The sequence below is a fragment of the Halichoerus grypus genome, chromosome 12 (assembly GCF_964656455.1).
Source record: "Halichoerus grypus chromosome 12, mHalGry1.hap1.1, whole genome shotgun sequence".
Taxonomy (NCBI): Eukaryota; Metazoa; Chordata; class Mammalia; order Carnivora; family Phocidae; genus Halichoerus; species Halichoerus grypus.
In genome coordinates this window covers 32541250-32563046 of record NC_135723.1, presented here as the reverse complement: position 1 = coordinate 32563046, position 21797 = coordinate 32541250, and the positions used below count along the sequence as shown (strand labels likewise).

General features: G+C 37.8%; 1 protein-coding gene across 21 annotated transcripts in view; it reads right to left on the bottom strand.

Annotated features, from left to right (window-relative positions):
* The window catches only part of ADAM22 (ADAM metallopeptidase domain 22), a 224184-nt gene that overhangs the window by 61813 nt on the left and 140574 nt on the right, over window positions 1–21797 (bottom strand). For all 21 annotated transcript variants that reach the window (XM_078059217.1, XM_078059219.1, XM_078059218.1 and 18 more), the window contains exons 6-13: window positions 16875–16938; window positions 14675–14744; window positions 9984–10054; window positions 5911–5985; window positions 4344–4415; window positions 3339–3505; window positions 1711–1795; window positions 612–702 (exon numbers count right to left, since the gene is read on the bottom strand). In XM_078059217.1, coding sequence (XP_077915343.1) covers window positions 612–702; window positions 1711–1795; window positions 3339–3505; window positions 4344–4415; window positions 5911–5985; window positions 9984–10054; window positions 14675–14744; window positions 16875–16938 — 695 coding nt within the window. The remainder of the gene's footprint in view (window positions 1–611; window positions 703–1710; window positions 1796–3338; window positions 3506–4343; window positions 4416–5910; window positions 5986–9983; window positions 10055–14674; window positions 14745–16874; window positions 16939–21797) is intronic.

Genomic DNA, 21797 nt, shown 5'->3' with positions numbered 1-21797 from the left:
TGGCATTCAATTATCTGTCTTTTAATGGGCACTTCATAAATGGTAATAGTTATTATTAATATAAACAATCATTTATATTTGTTATTAAAATAATAAGATAAATATGATTCTAATCAACTTACTCCAAATACATGACGTTTGACTATTCCTGGTGAATTAACTTTACCTACTTGGGAAAATGTATTCTTCCTAGATGCTAGTCCCAGCATAGTTTACCAGAGCCCTTTAGCAGGCAAACTCTCCTCTATGGCCATACTAAGAGATGTTTTAAATAAACCATAATAAAACAGTATACCTTGAACCTACATGCCTAGGATTCTCTACAAGACCATTTAAAATTACCAAACTGAGGTTATTTTGTCCTTTTTTAAATTCAACAATGAATTTATCATCACATAGCTTTAAATGTTAATTACACATGGAGACATCTTCACCTACAGGGCAAACATTATCTTGTATAACTTTTGAAGAAAATATTATATGCCCCAGCTGTTTATCTTATACCATCACCCAAACTCATTTGATCAAGGAACTGAATTTAAAATCTCATTCTCCAAAATATTTATAGAGAGTCTACTTTAAATACAACTAAACCACAAGGGTGAACTTACCACTTGCTAACTTTCTTTTGTCTGAGATAATACCAATATTATGGGCTAATGACTGGGCGAGAGTAACTGCCATTAAATCAGTTTTCCCAAACTGAAAAACAAGAGCAAAAACAAAATACACGTAAATGGGAATTATTTTTTATTTAAGATGGACCAGAGAAAAATGACACAATATAATTGGAAATAAGTAATTTCTAAGCCTCTTATTTAGTAGAGGTTAAACATACAGTAGCTAAAGCTGAACGATGGAGCATTTGAGAAAAAAGCTGTAAGAAATAAACCTATGTTTGATTCAATCTGATAGGGAAGACTAGAAGCCAGGGAATCACCACCTTTTGGGTTTAGAAAATTAAGTCTAATTCTGAGTCCAAATTTCACTAGTGACATTTCTGAAAAACTTAATACTTGTATACACATAAGTCAGTCTTTTAGAAAATAATAGAAGTAAATGTGTAAATTATTTGGAACTTGTTCATTTTTGTATGTCTACTTGCATGCCCCAAACTTCCCCAAATTAAATAGAATGTGGCTTCAGAAAACAAATGGTATGAGTAACAGGAAGTGGTAATGATCTGTGGGCAAAAGAAACTTGAGACCTAAAGATACTTTTTTCAATATGTTGATTCAGGTATTTTTCTTTCAGATCACTTCCATCAGACTTAGTGCCTTAGGGGTAAAAGAAACTCTTCGGAAAACTTAGTCTATTTTTTTCTCCAAAACTTTGCCAAATATTGAAGAAGGAAGAATATTTCCAATTGGGTTGTTAGGTAGTAAGCCAATGCTTCAAGAATTACTCAGTTCTTCAGGAAATCAGCCAAAGCATAGACAGGGCCTTATTTTCAATAAAGATAAAAGTAAAGATTTTATCTATATAATTTGTAAATAGCTAAATTTGGAGATTATTCTAAGTAGAACATGAACAGAATTATCAAATATTATCTTCCATTATTTTCCTATTCTCTGTCCTCCGGTCATATTGGTTGTGAATAAAACAACCTAACATCTAGAGAATAAGGAATATGAGAGATTATCTCTTAAATATTAGGAAAACATTTTCAGCCATCATACCACTTTGTATTGTACAGATGTTCACACCTACTTCATTCACGCCTCCTCCTTTCAGCAACGAGCAAATCCCACCAATATAAGCTGCCCCGCTCCGGCTACTCTCAAATTGACTTCCCCTTTTAGAAAAGGAAATGAAAAATGCTTACTGTTCAAAGTTCCAAGTATCACTGCACCTTTCATTATTAATTTACCACACTTACGTTCTCAATGCAAATACATTCCTATACTGTATATTCCTGAGGTAAGGGAGGAATGTGAATATTATTTACACACATAACCAAAGAGTTTCTGAGGGATGTTTCCCCATATGAGCAATAATACCTTCAACAGAACTATACCTGTTTTGAAAAAATCACTAATACGGTATACTCTGAGGAGGATACAAAATCACCTCTGTGGTATTTCTGACCAAAATGTCTAACTTGAATCTCTCAGTGGGAAAACATCAGACATGCCCACAATGCGGAACATTCTATAAAATAACTGACCTACACTCTTCAAAAATGTTAAACCCAAAATAAACAAAGAAAGGCTGAGGAAATCTCCCAAATTAAAGGAGACTAAAGAGACAGGACAATTAAATGCGATGCATGACCTTGTGTTGGGTCCTGAATGGGGGAGGGAATTAGCTATCAAAGACATTGTCCAGACAATTGGAGAAGCCTGAATATAGGTTACTTAAAAGTATTGTATCACTGTTAAATTTTCTAGTTTTAATAATTTAATTTAATAAAAATTTTAATAAAATTTAATAAATTTAACAAAATTTTAATTAATAAAAATTCAATAATTTACTATGGTGATATAAGAGAATGTCTTTATCTTTAGGGAATATACATGTATTTAGTAGTGAAGGCCCAGTAAGTATCTCCAACTTGCTCTCAAATGGTTCAGGAAAAAAAAAAATTGATAGATAAATGGATGAAAGGAAAAAGGAAGGGAGGGAGGGAGAAAGGGAAGAAGGAAAGAAGGAAGAAAATCATAAACAAATGGGGCAAAATGTAAATAATTAATGAATCTGGGTAAAGAGCATATATTTCCTTGTAGTATTCCTGCAAAGTTTCTATAAATTTGAAATTGTGTAAAATATAAAAGTTACCCAAAAATATACTCTTTTACTTCCATTTATAACTTCCTTCAACAGATCTTACTTTACATAATATGTTTTTTAAATGCTATAATAATATATAGTTTGCTATTATATCAAATATGCATTTACCCCCCCAAAAAAACCATGAAAGTGAGAAAAAATTAAAAGTAAACTCCAGAAATACTAAGGTCTTACCTTAGGACCAAAGGAAAGGTGACATTAACATTTAAAATATAGAAACTTTAAAGAATATAATTAATCTGTCACGAATATTCTTTATGAGTATTAACAGTACTTTTACTCAATAAATGCTCTGATTAAATCTCTTGAAAATTAAATAAAAATATACATGCAATAATAAAATAACTCAAAACTAAACCTCTTATACTTTCATGACAGCTTCAAACAATCTATACTTTAAAACTTCTTCCAAATGTATCTGCCATGTCAAATCCTAATTGCATTATACTGGAGAAAGGCTAAATTTTGCCAGATTCCTATCCCAAATGTCACAAGTAATAGAGAATTCAACAGGGACCAAAAAAAGTAATAAATCGTAAGTTACGTACGAAAAAAGGTGAACTGCATCACTCTTCTCTTTGATAAAATCCCTCCTGTATTTCATAAACTCACGTAGAGTGATCAATGGATTTTCAGATATGGCGAACTTGTTGTCAGCTGCCCAGGTTTCCATAGCAACCAATACTATCCTTGTCTTCAGTTGGTCTTTATATATCTGGTATATTAACAAAAGGAATACACTAGCTATTGTGGTAAAAGAAAATGATTTATGAACAGGATTATAAAGCTCCTCTTATGAAAACTCTTTGAGTTCTAGTTAAATGTAAAAAACTATTGTCTTTAAGGGAGATCATTATTTTTCTAATTCACATGCATTTTCCTTGAGTAACAGAGAGTCAAACTGTTCACAACTAATACCCAAAGAACAGAGGACTAATTAGAAATAAAAGATCACTTTTTGACAAATATTTGCACCCTTTTTCAAGGATCTCCCTGAGTCTCTTTTCTGGCACCCTGGAGAAAGAATTCACGCATTTTTGGGTTTCCCAAGAGAAGAATGGAACAACGAAGACTCCCCTAGGATATAATTTCTATATAACCTGACTGGTCCCAATTAAACTCATGGAGAAGGTACCCACATTGCCTCGTCAGGCAGAAAGGAAATATAGTAGGATTACTAGTGCATCATTCACACACAACCAGGCACTCTCTCTAAAACAGCACAACCACCTCTTTCTCCAATGCTGGAAGTACACAATGAGTATCTTCGTTAAGGATTAGGACTCAACTTTTTATTTTTCAATGTGAAAAATACAAGGAGAAATTTCAAGCATCAGTCCATGGGTAACTTTGACCACCTCCTTTTATCCTCTTCCCAGCCAGAGATCAAAATCAATAAAGTCCACTGCAAGGTTACTAGGGACTTACGTATGGGACACCTTGCCTAAAGTGCAATTCAGAGCACCGAAACTATAAGAACCATATCATCCATTCTGTTAGCAATCAGGAGATGAAATTCCTCTATGGCAATATTGAATCAAGTTGATACTTACTAAATCTGCCATGTTCACCACAGATTTCGCATATGTATTGGTATGTACAACTGAAAGCCGATGTTTTTTAAACTGAAAACAAAACAAAACAAAAAAAGTGAAGGGCTTCCAAATAATCACCTCAGCAGAGAAAACATAGTGTAACTGAAATACCTCTATGGCTTTCTGTAAAAAAATTATAAGAGCTGAGAACTAGTTCTTTATATGCTGTGTAGTCTGAGGAAAGGTTCTTAAGAATTTGAGGCCTCAGTTTACTTAACTGCCAGAGGAAGTAAAAAATACCTATTCCATCCATTTCACAAGTTTATTTTTAACACAGAATTGTTATTCAAAATGATAAAACGTAGGAAAGTTGTCTATGAATTGCAAGACATACAAATATAAGTAAGGCGGATAGCCAGAAAAAGTGTATGTGAATAGTGTGAAATATCACCACGAAATAGCATGTAAAACCTGATTTCTGGCTTCCCTTAAAATTAGCATCCCTCACGGTGATAACTAGCAAGTACTGAGAGGCAGCCACTCCCATTAGACAGGCCATGTATCTTTTCTTTTGCCACGGCCTCACCCCTCCCTATTGTTTCACATCTGGCTTACTTCATTTGTGCTACCTGCCTACAGACCTCTGCAGGCATCTGAATGTGCACTATCCTAAAAAGTCGAAATAGTATGTTCTTACAACTTACTCTGATCATGTAAAAATCTCAGGAAACAGTAACATTCACTGACTTCCAAGAGGTTAGAAAGATAAAACTTAGTTCTAGCCTGAACAAAGAAGCACTCAATCTGGATTTTATTATTATTATTATTATTATTATTATTATTATTATTGGCAACAATAGGTGATCGATGTTTGTTTAATCATATGCAAACAAATGACACATTTTCCCTCAAATAAATCACTCAAAGTAAATTAAAATGTACTTATCCCTGAAATTAAGTAAAATTCAGCAATGCGCATCATGGAACATGTTTAGTTTAAAACTGAGGTTACATAGAGCAGTTAACATTACAACTCACTGCTGTGCTGTAAATGTAAGCTACTTCCTGCAACATGCCCATGCACTGAATATACACACTCTGGGTCAAAATAAATGACTCAGCAAGAAGGAAGTTTTGCCAGATTCCTATCCTAAAGTCTTCACTGCTTGCCTATATATAAACATTTCCATATGGTTTGTTGCATAGCAGGCCAGAAATTGAAAAACTGCTTTTCTTTTATCAGGATAAAGCTGTATGCTGCAAACTAAAGTGTCCCATTACTGGTGCCTCACTGATTTCTTCAAAATACAAATATTCATTAAGTAAATCCGAAGGGCTGACTAACTCTAAGTCAAAGAAGTATTTCTGGAATGTCACAAAATACTGCTAGTTACTTCCACCTAACAATGTTTCCAATTTAGAGGTTGTTACTCGCTAACAAAATACATTTGGCTACATACACAAATCTCTTTTCCAAGTTACAATTTTCTGGGTTTCTTGTTTCTTCTAAACATATTTCTGTATCCACCAGTTTTACCCCTTGGCACACACAAGTTCAAACGACAAAAAATTTAGCACATCCTACCATTAGATGATCGTTGACAATCATCAGCTCAATATATTTGGTCTCCTCCTCTATGTTACGAGGATGTCGACGAAGCTGCAATATGGTAAAGGAAATAGCACCTACATAAGCCCCCTGAACTTGGCTGTGGAAAACTAAAAAATATGTTACATATTATGTTGCATATTATACTGTACCCTTTTTCCAAACACTTCTGATTTCCACACTCACAGCCCCTGGCAACCACTTTTCTACTGTTTTGTGAGTTTGATTTTTTTTTTTTTTTTTTTGGTTCCACATATAAGTGATACCTTGCAGTATTTATCTTTTTCTGTCTGGTTTATTTCATTTAGCATAATGCCTTCCAGGTTCATCCATGTTGTCACAAATGATAGGATTTTCTTCTTTTTCAAGGCTGGATGAAACTCCACTATATATATACACACCACATTTTCTTGATCCAGTCATTCGTTGATGGACACCAACATTGATAACACTGTATTATATAATTGAAATTTGCTGACATAACTTAAATGTTTTCACCAAGGGAAAAAAAAAGGTAAATATGTGAGGTGATGGATGTATTAATTAACTCAATGGGGGGGTTCCTTTCTCTCTCTCTCTCTCCTCTCTCTCTCTCTATATATATAATCATCCTATTGTATACTTCAAGTATCTTAACAATTTTGTCAGTTAATTATACTACAATAAGGCTGAAAAAAGTGTTTTTAATTAAAAAAACTAAAACATATGAGAGAAATAAACATTTCCACTTTTATTCCTTCAGAATTTTTTTTCATTTTTGTCAATTTTACTCAATTTTTGAACAGGTAATAAATTCATATGATTCAAAGATTAACTAAAGAACTATAAAGAGGTTCAAGATCAAAGTCTTCCTCTCACTTCTGTTCCCCATCTACCTAGTTGCTAACCTTTCTCCCCACAATGGGTATAGCACAGTTACTGGTTTCTTCCAGAAATATTTATGCATATAAAATCAAACATAACATATATTTTATTTAGTACTTCTATTTATTTCACTAGCTTTTGCATCAGGCAAAATCAGGTTATTTTCACTTACCAGTATATCTTGGAGATTGTAACACATGAAGTGCATTCTTTCTGGTTGAATTTAAGCTTCTGAGGATCTCTGAGAGGATACAGGGGTGTCTAGGGGACACTTTTATTCTCTAATCTCCAGATCTGGGATTGAGAATGCCCTTTCTTCCTCTGGTACAGTTCAAGGGATCCCCCAAATGATGTAAGAGTTTTATTAAGATAGTTTTGAGAGCTTCCAGGCAGTTTTGGTTTATCTATTACAGCTATGTTATATCTATCTGTTCAACAACGAATTTTCTCCACCTTCAAAATCATGATCAGTGGATGCTACTGGTAGGAGAAACTAAGGCAGCCATATGCCTTGGTTCCCTGCAGTTCATCTATAACACAGTCTTTAACAAGAGCTGTAAAATTAACTTTTTCCATTATGCCATGCTTATCATATGATCTCACTTGTATGTGGAATTTAAGAAACAAAACAGAGGATCATAGGGGAAGGGAGGGAAAAATTAAACAAGAGGAAATCAGAGAGGGAGACAAACCATAAGAGACTCTTATCATAGGAAACAAACTGAGGGTTGCTGGAGGGGAGGGAGTTGGGGGATGGGGTGACTGGGTGATGGACATTAAGGAGGGCACGTGATGTAATGAGCACTGGGTATTATATAAGACTGCTGAATCACTGACCTCTACCTCTGAAACCAATAATACATTATATGTTAATTAATTGAACTTAATTTAAAAAAATAAAAAATTTGAAGAAAAAATAAAATTATCCTATTCTCTGATCTCATAATTCATGAAAAATAAACACTATTTCAAATTAAATCTTGTTGGCAATCTTCATTTACTTAACTGGGCCTCAATATATACATATATTCACAAAATACATAAAGCTCCTGGTAGCAATTCATGGAACCCAGAGCCTTGTGAGAGGCAGTGTATAAAGCATATATGGTTATAAGCACTTCTCTGAGACCAGACTTTCTAAGTCAGAATCTGAACTCCACCACTGGGTAACTCACTATTACCCTGGGCAAGGCTCTTAAGCTTCTTATGCTTCAATGTCCTTAGCAGTAAAATGGGGATAATAATAATACCTTCCTCATAAGATTATAATGAGGATTAAATGAGTTAATACAATTAAAATTTTTAGAACAGAGCCAGGCACAGGTAGCTGTGCTTCAATAAAACAAACAAAAACCAATTATTATTCACATTAGAAATGTGCCTATAGAGTTATTTTATTTCATACTTATTAAACATATTTTATACAGAAGATAACTGGTTTCTTACTAGAAATCTTACTAGAGATCCATTTCTCTCATCCTGTGTTTTTTATGCCAAACACACACACATAATACATGATATCTTAATTCTAATAACCAGGGTTCTGTTGTTTCCTTTTCTTTTTTGAGTACACTGGACACACGACGCTACATTAGTTTCAGGTGCACAACCTAGTGATTCAACTTCCTACGTTACTCTGTGCTCACTGCAAGGGTGGCTGCCATTTGTCACCAGACAACACTCTTTTTTTTTTTTTTTTTAAGATTTTATTTATTTATTTGACAGAGAGAGAGACAGCTAGAGAGGGAACACAAGCAGGGGGAGTGGAGGAGGGAGAAGCAGGCTTCCCGCCGAGCAGGGAGCCGGATGCGGGGCTCGATCCCAGGACCCTGGGATCATGACCTGAGCTGAAGGCAGACGCTTAACGACTGAGCCACCCAGGCGCCCCCAGACAACACTCTTAAAATATCACTGACTATTCCCTGTGCTGTGCCCTTTACCCCCATGACTTACTCATTCCCTACCTGGAAGCCTGTGTCTCCCACTGTCCTTCACACATGTTGCCCATCTCTCCACTCACTTCCCTCTGGCAACCACGTTTGTTCTCTATATTTACAGATCTGATTCTGCTTTTTGTTTGTTTATGCATTTTATATATCTTAGACTCCACAAATGAGAGAAATCATATGGAATTTTGATGACTAGAGCTCTTATTCTACCTCAACCATTTCCCAGCTCTACATTTCTGGTCATTTTCACATTTCAAAGACATCATTTTTTTTTTCCCGTGAAAGGGGATTAACAGTACCTACACTTCATGTGGTGTAAAGCAGGATACAAGGACTTAGTATTTTTGCTAAGTCCAAGATCCACTGAACATTCATAAAGTGGACATCCTGAGTTTATATCCCAGACTCCAACGTAGCTCAAGGGTGACAAGAGCATTCTGTGGCTTTAAAACCTGATGGAGTCCCTCTTAAAGGGGTATCTTTATAAGTAGACTCCATGACGTGATACAACATACAACCCAGGCAAGAAAAGAGGTCTATGATAGAAAGAACCGGAGATGCCATAGCTAGGGCCATAATCTGCCTGTATGATGAATAACCATATTATCAACACTATCATGAGTCCTTTTTGAGTCTATGAAACAACATGGCCTCCCTCCACGGCTCCTACAGATCGGTCATCTTACTGTTTACCACACCTTGACAAATGCCTGAACTAAGACTTAACCCTCTTACAGAGACTTAATGTAGAGTTAAACGACTGGCAGTTGCCAAGTGTTTTTATTTTTTATTTTTTATTTTTTTTTATTTTTATTTTTTAAGATTTTATTTATTTATTTGACAGAGAGAGACATAGCGAGAGAGGGAACACAAGCAGGGGGAGTGGGAGAGGGAGAAGCAGGCTTCCCGCAGAGCAGGGAGCCCGATGTGGGACTCGATCCCAGGACCCTGGGATCATGACCTGAGCCGAAGGCAGTCGCTTAACCAACTGAGCCACCCAGGCGCCCAGTTGCCAAGTGTTTTTAAAACATCATGGAATAGGGCGCCTGGGTGGCTCAGATGGTTGAGCATCTGCCTTTGGCTCGGGTCATGATCCCGGGGTCCCGGGATCGAGTCCCGCATCGGGCTCCCTGCTCCTTGGGAGCCTGCTTCTCTCTCTCACTGCCTCTCATGAATAAATAAATAAAATCTTTAAAAAAAAAAAAAAAACCATGGAATATACCTGTGAATACATACCTGCCGTTTACTTCTTTTTGGTCTTGGCTTCAAAATAAATTTTGGTGGAGTGATGTGTACTTGTTGAAATTCTAAAAGGAAATAAAAATAAATGAATTCAGTGCATTTCCCAGGTTTCTTTCAGACAGGGCAAAGTTTTACTATCCCTTCCTCATATAAATTGTATAATTATATTCAATTTAGTTATTAACTATTAGCAATTATTATAGTTATTAATAATTAATATAAAATCATAACTTATAAATGATATAATTATAACTATATGGTTATAAAGTTTATAATGTATGTTACACTTAAAGATAATATAGAACATTAATCAAAAAAATTGTGTTCATATGAATACTAAATAAAATATCATGAATGAATAAAATTTTAAAAATTTATCTCCAAATTTTAATTTATCTCCAAATATTTCTCATATTTTTCCTATAAATACCACCACATTCTTTATCAAGAATCTTTTGAATAGCCAACCTAGCCTTCCAAGACTGACCTTCATTAAAGAATGACACACCAAGTGCTGGTGAAGATGTGAAACAACTGGGTATATCAGATAGTGCTGATGAGAGTGTCAAATGGTATAACCACTTTAAGAAAAAGGTTCAGCAGTTCTCATACAGCCGGAGTTCTCAGAGTGCAATCCAAAAACTAAAGACATCAACATTACCTGGGGACTTGTGGGAAATGCAAACTCTCATAACCCATCCACGATGTACTGAATCAAAAACTCTAGAAACTGGTACAGCCACTATGGAAAACAGTATGGAAGTTCCTCTCAAAAAATTAAAATAGAAATACCATGTGATCCTGCAATCCCACTTCTGGGTATACAGTCAAAGGAATTGAAATCAGGATCTCAAAGACATACCTGTGCTCCCATGTTCACTGCAGCATGATTCACAATAGCCAAGATACAGAAACAACCTCAATATTCATCAGTGGATGAATGGATAAAGAAAATGTGGTATGAATATGCAATAAAGTATTATTTGGCCTTAAAAAAAAAAAAGAAATCTTTCCATTTGTGACAACACGGATGAACCTGGAGGACATTACACTAAGTGAAACTACCCAGACACAAAAGGACAAATACTACATGATACCACTTATATGAGGAATCTGAAATAGTCAAACTCCTAGGAGCAGAAAGTGGAATGATAGTTGCCAGGAGCTGAGAAAAGGGGGAAGCAGGGAGGTATTAGTTGAAAGGCACCAAGTTTCAGTTGTACAAGATGAATAAGTCCTAAAGATCTACGGTACAGCAGAGTGGCCAGAATTAATAATACTATATTGCATATATAAATTTTGTTAACAGTGTAGATCTTACGTTGTATTCTTTTCACTACTACTACTAATACTACAATAACAATAATAAAGACAGTGGAAAGAAATTTTGGAGTTAATGGGTATGCTTATGGCATAGATTATGGTGATGACTTCATGGATGTACATTTATCTCCAAACTCCTCAAGTTGTATACATTAATTACGTACAGCTTTTCTCTAGTGTCAATCATATCTCAATTAAGGGGCTTGAAAAAGCCCACCAGACATGGAGCCAGCAGCCTGTGATTCTCTGATACACTCTGCAGTTTGAGAAACACTATTATACAGTCAAACACACACCTACCTTAAGACCCGGTATTTCCACTGCCAGGTATTTGACAGAAGAAATGTAAACACGTGTCCACAAAACAGATTTTTATAAGAAGGTTTAGAGTCCTTTTATTCGTAATAGCCAAAAACTGGCAACAACCCAAATGTCCATCAACAGAACGGATAAAAGACTGTGGTAACTTTAAACAGCAGAACATACTCAGTAATTACAAAGAACGAACTGTTGCTAACCTCTGACAACATTAATCTTCCTAGGCACATGCTAAGCAAAAGAAGCTGAACACATGTGTGATTCCATTTGCATGAAGATCTAAAACAGGCTAACCTAAAAGTCAGAAAAGGGATTGCAGAAGTGTGTGGTGCTGACTGGGAAGAGGCACGAAGGAAGGCACCAGGATGATAGGAATGTGCCAAATCTCACCAAGGGAGTGCACGTGTGCCAAATCATCCAATGGTATACAAGATTTATATATTTCCTGGTAGGAATTTTAAAAACAGCCTGTGCTAAGGGGTCTGTAGGAAATAAATAAACTTCTCTCCAATGTTTTCTTAGGGGCACTAATCCTAAGAGACGTGTCATATAAAACAAAAGGTTCCACAAGTTAAACAAGTTTGGGGAACATCTGATCATATTCTATCTCTAGGAAATACATAATGCATAGCAAGACAAAGGTATTGATAATCCAGGACCCAGGAAAACTTTATTAAATCTAAAATAAAAAAGCTTACTCTTGAGCTTATTTCACAAGAATTTTTTTTCTAATTTATCATAAATCCAAGCATCTAGAAAGACAAATAACACCCTTAAAACTGACAGCGCCAACTTCTGGTAAGAAAAGAAAACCAGAAACTAACTGAGACAGACCTGAGTTTTGGAAGAAGATGTTGAAAGTTAATTTTAATGACAGCAAAACTGCCAAGTCATCTTTAAAGTTTCTGTGGGAGAGTAACCCTGAACAAAGTTTTTTTAAAAATTGTATGATTAGGGGCGCCTGGCTGGCTCAGTCGGTAGAGCATGCAACTCTTGATCTCAGTGTTGTAGGTTCAAGCCCCACGATGAGTATAGAGATTACTTTAAAACAAAATCTTAAAAAAAAAAAAAAAAAAAGAATCCACTACGATGGAAAACATTTCATTCTAAAAAACAAATTGTACAATTGGATTACATTAAAGTCCTTATGGGGATCCTTATTTATTACTTTAAATATTAATTAATGTCCATTGCTTCCAATAAGACCTATTAGATTGTAGCTTTATACTCAGGCAGCTAGTCATGATTTACTTTCCTCCCATAATAGGGATTGTAAAAAGTTTCATAAGGTAACTGAAGGAACAGCCTAAAGTGTCTGTGTAAAGTAAGAGCATCTATATGCTTATTTGCAGATTTTTCAAAATAGTGAGTTCTGTAAAACAGGATCCTCTATCCCTTTTGCAGCAGGAGAGAAGAACTGCAGAAGATCAAGGAGTTACAAATCTACTTTAGAGAAGGGACCTTAGCAAACACTCATTTTTTTCCAATGAGGAAACAATGTAAATTTTCTTTCTTAAGTTTTTATTTAGGTAATCTCTACACCCAATGTGGGGCTTGAACTCATGACCCCGAGATTAAGAGTCACATGCTCTTCTGGGGCGCCTGGGTGGCTCAGTCAGTTAAGTGTCTGCCTCCAGCTCAGGTCATGATCCCAGGGTCCTGGGATCAAGTCCCGCATCGGGCTCCCTGCTCCACAGGAAGCCTGCTTCTCCCTCTCCCACTCCCCCTGCTTGTGTTCCCTCTCTCGCTGTGTCTCTCTCTGTCAAATAAATAAATCTTTAAAAAAAAAAAAAAAAAAGAGTCACATGCTCTTCCAACTGAGCCAGCCAGGCACCCCAACAATGTAAACATTTGAGTGGTTTTCCTAAGCAGTAGTTTATAAGGATGTGCTCTCGGTCGGATGATTCTACCATTTCCCCTGCACCTCTCTCCAAGCACACATTCTCACACTGGCACAATCCACACCCTGCTCAGTCCCAGACTAGCTGTCGGACCCTGGAAAAGACAGGCTGGCTGAGCCTATTTCTTCATCTACAAAATGTGAATAATTATATCAATCTCACAGAGCTATAGCGAAGATAAAAATGAGATTAAAAATCAGAATGTACTATAGCCATGGTCAGGGCTCACTGAGTAGGAAAGGAAGCTTCTCCACATTAGACATTCTGAGTGTGTTCTACCTTCAGTAGGAGAAAACCGGTAAGTCCTACAGAGCCAAAGACCAATGCACTCCATACAATCACCGCTCCACTAACGAGCAAAGTGTAAGTACGCTGCCCTACTTGTCATGTGAAGATTTGGAAGCAACTCAAACTGACACCTATAAACAAATGTAAACAAACACACATGAGAAGCAAAGACTAATTTCACAAAAAGGCACATAATAATAAAAAGCATTAGGGGCACCTGGGTGGCGCAGCTGGTTAACGGTCTGACTCTTGGCGTCAGCTCAGGTCAAAATCTCAGGGTTGTGAGATCGAGCCCTGTGTCAGGCTCCATGTTCATTGGGGAGTCTGCTTGAGATTCTGTCTCTCCCTCCCCTTCTGCCCCTCCCCCTCTCTAAAATAAATAAATAGATCTTTTTTAAAAAATAATAAGAAGTGTTAATCTATAATCGTTCTTTCTTAAAATGGTGAGGCAAAAAGAGATAAGGAAAACAAATAGGAAAATGATTACAAGTTCATCCCTATGTTAACAGAATCAGTATCTCACTGAAAGTGAAGTTTTCTATATTTTGTCTATGCAGACCAATTTTTGCTCTAACATTATTTCTCCACTCAGAAATACCTTGCTCTTTTTCTAATTTTAGAAAGTCTTCTTCAATGTGCTCAAGCTGTATCTTTCCAAACTCATCCACTACAAACATGAAGTCAGTTTACATTTTATTCTCCCTCCTGATGTCCTTGACTTGATGTCCCTTTCTCTCTAAAATTGTTATGAGCGGTCATGAGCTAAGGGTATTCCACATATAGATTAGCTCTAAAGCATTCAAATGAATTATTAAAGTTGACTTTTTTTTCAAAGTCATAATATGAATATCATACCAGATGGAAGATCATCCAAGGGAAATTCAAACAGTCTGGACTTGTAAACTGAATGAAAATGGAAATCCTCCTGAAAGAACACAAATAACCAAGATTAAGCACATGCAACCAGTTATCTCCAGTCTTAGGCAATGAGAGCTGAAGAAGCTGAGACTCCTAAAATAACCACAGCTTGACTACGCACTCTCCTGGATTTGAAAAGGCAATGGGTCAGGGCGCCTGGGTGGCTCAGTCGGTTAAGCGGCTGCCTTCGGCTCAGGTCATGATCCTGGGGTCCTGGGATCGAGCCCCACGCCCGGCTCCCTGCTCAGCAGAGAGCCTGCTTCTCCCTCTCCCTCTGCCTGCCACTCTGCCTACTTGTGCTCTCTCTCTCTCTGTCAAATAAATAAATAAAATCTTAAAAAAAAAAAAGAAAAAGAAAAGGCAATGGGCCACCGCACAACCCTCTCCTGCTCCCAGATTCCCCCAGCACCAGAGAGCTCTCCTATTAGAAACAACATGCCTCTGCAGACAGAGAAGCCAAAGCCTGTAGTAATGGAAAATAAATGAATGAACCTATTTCCCCAAGGAGAAGTAAGACATCTGGGAAAATGGGCTAATGCTTTTTATAACTGGTTCCTTTCCATGGATCCCTGCACCACTTTTAGAGCCAGATAGTTTTGCCAGGCAAAGACTGCAGAGCTCACACTCGTCTCGTATCGGGGAGTAAGATGACTGGTATAAGTAGATGCCCAAATGGACCTTGCTCCAAAATTCAAATGTCATACAAGTTCTGTGACAAACCAATAGACAAAAAGCCATGTTTCATCTAAGAAAAATTAATGAACATTCAAATAATTATTTCTGGCTCCTTTCAATCAAAAAAAATAGAATGTCATAAACAGTCAAGTTTCATGATATTGTTGTAAAAAACTTCACCTGTCCAAGCAAAGTGATATAAAAGTCAACAGTAAGCATCCAGAAAATACAATACAATACAAATAGCTTCCCCTGGGCACGTGGGTGGCTCAGTCAGTTAAGCGTCTGCCTTTGGCTCAGGTCATGATCCTGGGGTCCTGGGATTGAGCCCCGCATCGGGCTCCCTGCTCAGCGGGAAGCCTGCTTCTCCCTCTCCCACTCCCTTTGTTTGTGTTCCCTCTCTTGCTAGTCTCTCTCTGTCAAATAAATAAAATCTTTAAAAAAATAATAAAATAAAAAAATAAGAACAACAACAACAACAACAAAAAAGCTAAAAATAAATCACTTCCCTTTATGGGAGGCAAAACAGTGTATATTTTTAGAAATTACTTGCCTAAGTGAACAATGTTGAATACAAGGAAGAATATCTGTGTGCACAGAGCAAGAATGGAGTATATTATGTTTCTCTGCAGTCTACAATATAAACTCAATGCTTTTCTAATTTGTGGAAAATGCATGTTGCAACTAAAAGGAAGGAGAGAATTAAGAAAACTTAGATTTCCCTACATTTCATCAGCACAAGGCCCTACAGACAAAGGGCAACAGAGAAAAATCTGAAATCTAGAAAAGAGAGGTGGAAAATCACATTTCTATTGAGTTGGTCTGTTAGAGACTGAATGTTTGTGTCCCCCCGCAAAACCATATGTTTAGGCCCTCATTCCCAATGTGACTGTATTTGGACAGGACCTATGAGACGGCAATAAAGGTTAAAATAGGTCTTCAGGGTGGGGTGGGGCTGGTGCCCTTATAAGAAGAGACACCACAGCTCTGTCTCTCTGCTATGTGGGCACACAGCAGGAAGGAGGCCATCACAACCCGAGGACAGTGCCCTCAACACACACAGACCCTGCCGGCACCTGGATCTTGGACTTCCAGTCACCAGAACTGTGCGAAAATAAATTTCTGTTGTTTAAGCCTCCCACTATATTGTTATGACTGCCTGAGCGAACTAAGACAAATCATAGCACATTATAGTGGAGAAAGAACAAAAATGGAGGCTTCAGAACACCTCAGAAAGTATTTCCAATATACAGAGTAAAACACAGACTTAAAAAAAAAAAACCCACTTGTGATTTTGACTTAGTCAGTATTAATTTTATATATATGGGATATATTTATATTTATTATCCTGACTCTAAAAATAAGAAAATAAAATAGAGACAAAAAGAGGAGGAAAAAAGAAGGGGAAAAGCTCCCAATATCAATTTTTACATTTGCCACAGAAAACAGAAGGAGCACTTACTTGGGAGGTGTCATTTTCTTCTGGTTCAATGAGATAGGTGTGGTTCCCATCATAGAACATCCCGCTGCCAAGGACAAGAAAATAATTACGCATGGCTATCGACTCTTGCCTCAGAACGAGATCATCTTAAAATCAGCCGCTGCCAGAGAACTAATTTTTTTTTTTTTTAAAGATTTTATTTATTTATTCATGAGAGACAGAGAGAGAGAGAGAGAGAACGGCAGAGGGAGAAGCAGGCTCCCAAGGAGCAGGGAGCCCGATGCGGGACTCGATCCCAGGACCCTGAGATCATGACCTGAGCCGAAGGCAGATGCTTAACCATCTGAGCCACCCAGGCGCCCTGCCAGAGAACTAATTTACTTCTCAACACTCACTTCCCAGTCCCACCCATCACCACCAGATACACACCACATACCATACATACACAGACACACACACACACTCCACACACGCACACACCACATACAGATTACATACCACACACCATACCACACACATCCCCAAAACTACACCCCACATACGCATAAACACTGCACCATACCATACACATGTGTGCACACACACACACACCACTAAGAGGGAAAGGCCCCTCCCTCTGACTCCCCATAATCATGACCCTTCCCCAAGTTCAGGATTATCATTCTATAATTGTGGTCCATTATCCTCCCTCCAACACATAATTCTAAAACTTTAATATGCAAATAGTCATCTGGAGAGCTTGCAAAAATGTAAAACTTTCAGGGCCTTCCTCAGATTTCTTGGCGAGGGCCCAGGAAGCTGCATTTTAAACAAATCCCAGGCAGTTCTGATGCAGACCGTCAGGGCTCTATCGAGAATTGCCTTCCTACCACACACCTAGAAGATGCTGTCGTCACAAGAGGTGACACATCTCAACAGCTTACCAGGAGCTGAAAACTTTACACTCATTTCATCTTTTCCACAAATGTGTGAAGGAGGTACACTCATACATTTGCCTATACTCGTTTTACAGGGAAGGAAACCAAAGCCCAAAGAAATGAAGTAACTTGCCCAAATTACATAACCGGGAGGAAGAGAGGCAGGGAGAGAGCGAGCCCAGGCAGATTGGTTCCTGAATTGCCCATCTGCAATTGGCTGCCTCTTCACCCGTTTGCTCATTCAGCGCACACTTAAGCACCTACGATGCACGGCTCTAGGTGCTAGGGATACAGCAGTGGACAAAAGAGACCAATTCTCTGCCCTCATGGTGCTGATGTACATTCTAGGGTGGACAGACCAAAAAAAAAAAAAAATATCATCAACAACTAAATATATATGAGGTGGTGAAAAATTCTAGGGAGGAAAATAAAGTAGGTTAAGGGCAATAAATGGTACCAGAGGACTGGGTGTAGAGACCAAGGAAAGAAGATTGTTGATTTATATAGAGTTTTAGAGAAAGGCTTTCTAGAGAAGATGGCATTGAACAAAGATGTGAAAGAAGTGAAGGGATGAGCCATAAGGATATCTATGCAAAGACCATGTCAGACTTGAGCCCTTATCTATGCAAAGACCATGTCAGACTTGAGCCCTAAGTGTGCTCCAGGAACATCAAGGATGCAGAGTGGCTGGAGGAAGGGGATGAGGGGAGGGCCACAAAATGAGATCAGAGGAAGAGTGGGGACCACATGAGGCAGGCCTTCTAGGGGCGGTAGCTTTTACTCTGAGAGACATGTGGAGTCACTGCAGGGGTTTAAGGAGAGGTAAACACAATCACTCTTAAATTTTAAAATAATTGCTCCAACTGCTACGTTACAATAGTCTTTTGGATGGCAAGGATAGAAATGGAGAAGTTATCTCGGTAATCCAGGTGAAAAAAGAGGGTAACCACCTAGATCACCATGGTATTGATGGAGATGATGAGAACTGGTTGAATTCTGGATACTTTTCAGAAGTAGAACTAACCAAGAGGATTTATTGGCAGATTTGAAATGGAGTATGCAAGAAAGAGTCATGTCAGTGAAGACTCCAAGGTTTTGACCTGAGCAACTGGTGAGAGAGAATTCCCAGTTAATAAAATGGGAAAAGCAGCAGGAAGGACAGAATGGGCTAGGCACATGGAAGCAGGATGCAGGGAGGGGGCATAAATCTGGAGTTGGGTTTTGATCTCTTAGGCTGGAGATGACTATCAGCCAACTGAGGAATCCTCTGGAGGGCATTTTAATCTACATATGGCTTCAGCTCCACCCAGAGAGATCCCAATGAGCCACTCCTTTTAAAGAACACGGTTCTTCTACTGAGATCAAGCCCCTTGTGATGCTAAAGAAATGTGTCTTATCATTCAGGCATTTGAGGGGGGACAAGGTGGGATCTTCTGGAGTCATTTTTCAGTGTTCTATGGAAATGACTGCCTGAGACCCAAACTGTTACGCATAAAATAGTATTTATCTTTCACTGACGGCTTAGTGAAATCAGTTGATTTCCCTGAGCTATAATTATAATGGCCTCCAGCTCTGCCTCTATCCAAATTCTTTCATTCCTGCTGTAACATCTTCCACATGTCCTCAACTTTCATATACCCTTAGAACGGCTACTCTCACATCTGTAAGATTTTCAACCAAAGTACACTTTTTGAATTTGGACGACACTGCATTTGGAATTTAAAGATAAACAGATGCACTTTGTAAGATATTACTGACAATACATGCCTAAGGAATCAGAGTTGGGGCGAGTCTTTTCAAAACAGTAGACCAAATACAACAGTAGACATTCTCTCTGCCCTGCTAAGAACTGGCCAGACTCATCCAGAAAATTGTACAGTACCATCACCTTTTGCCAAAGTTCACATGGCTATGCTGATTAAGTGGCAAGCAGATCATTTTGTTTAAATAATACAGGGTATTTCCTCTTGCATTAGGTCAGTGTCGAATGTGAAAATCAGTGACTTTTATTGGGTTTAAACATCATGATACACAGTGTAAAGAAAGCAAAATCTGACACCATATGGATCTAGAAGATTCTGGCTCCCTACATGACAATGTGCCGTTAGTAATTCTTTAACTATTAAAAAGTATATGTTTTATTTACTTTGTTTGAGGGTTGACACCTTTCTGTTATATTTATATAAATTCCAATAAGTGCAGTGAGTCCACACAGAGCATATATTCGATAAAAACCTGCAGCTAGGAGGACCTACTTATTATAGGCCAATTGAGCTGAAATTTTAAAAGGATGGATCAAAACAAGATTTTGAAAAGAAACAGCCATTCTTACAAATTGCCACAAGAGGGCAATGAACTTACATTTGATTCCATTCTTTTGGGTTCCCATAGTTACAGGATTTTTGTCATAACATCAAACGTACCAAGACCAAAATATTGCCCGTTAGTCCTTTGAATTTGAAAAACAAAATGTGCATTTGCAGGTTCTTTATGGAAAAGACATAGAAATCTGATTATTTTTTCCCTTTATGTTCTTTAACTGAATCCAGTAAATCAAGAAAAATGAAAAATCTCCATATGTACTTGGTAATTTATAAAAGATGAGTCATGGATGAAATAATCTATTTCATATCCAAATCACTGTAATTGAGACAACATAAATTATTTAATATTTAGGTAATATCCTCTAAAATAGTTCTGTCAGGATTTTTGTTCAGAAGGTAAAATCAACATAAGAAGTAATAATTAATAAGTAACAAGAAGAACAAGAGTAAATTTATCCAACACACTCATAAAAGTCTAAGAACACCCAAATATGCTTATATACAATCCTGACAGTGTTCCTAGACACATGGCGCATTTTTCTATTTGTTTCCTTTTGTTTAGTTTTAAATGAAAAGGTTTCTCAAGGCAGAGGTAAATTTTACTTTGTTAAAACAACTGAAGCTGGCTCTGGGTTCTACTCCTGATCTAGTCACTAAAGTTTCCTTACAGTTACTTTTCCATCCTCTTTCAGATACCTATGCAGGATGAGCAGCAAGCTCTTGGTCTCAGGTTCTCAGGTCTACCAGAGCCCTTGGAGGGCAGGGATGCCTTCTCACAAATAGGGTGTCAGTTTGGAAAACTGGAAAGCAAAGTGGACTACGTCCTGCGCAAGATGCTTACATGGTAACTTTGGGTTGAGATTTTAAGAGGAAGAGAGAGGGAAAAACGCCTCTTCTTTTTTCTATCACTATCACACATTTGCTGTCACAAATGTGGATGGGCCCAGGGTACTATTCTTAGCTGAAAGCTGCAATCATCTTGAGATCAGATAGAACAGTTTTATTACTGAAGGGCACGTCAATGTTTCCTTCTCCAGATAAGAAAACCAAGGCCCTCAGATATGAGGCATGGATTCCTGTTTGTAAAAATGTCTCCTTAGTCAAAGAATTTATTTAAAATAAGTAAAAGTCTTTTAGAACCAACAATAAGCGGATGGAGGCCTTTCATGCTCTCAGGCACCTGGCCTCCTTCCTCTGGCTATGTAAGTTACAGAGTTCCCACACTCTCTCCATTCTGCCTCTGACTTACTTACTGCCCGAGCTTGACTGGAGGCACCGCTTACGCAGACTAGCTCGATTTTCCAGGCTGTTCCATTATTTCTATTTCCTAGCTTCCTTGAAGACCTCTCTGCCTAGCCCTCTCTCTTGGAAGACTCTATCAAAGCCTGTTCTAGGGCCCACTCTAGCTTCTTCAGGTGACATTTCTCTGGAGACCTCAAGCACTACCTCATTTCTCAGTGCCCACTCTCTTCTTACATTTTCCTGTTACTTACTCTCTCAAAGAAAACAAATACACCTATCGCATTCCCTAGTAGGAAGCTGAGCTAGCTTTACCTGCCCCCACTGGACTCTGAGCTGCCGGGGACAGGAGTCATGGTGTCATGGCCTTGATTTTCCTAGTGACTGGCTCACAGCAGACACTCAGTAACGGCTAGCTCCGTGGAAAAGCCAGATCTCGAACTTGGGAGCTGACAGGATGCATT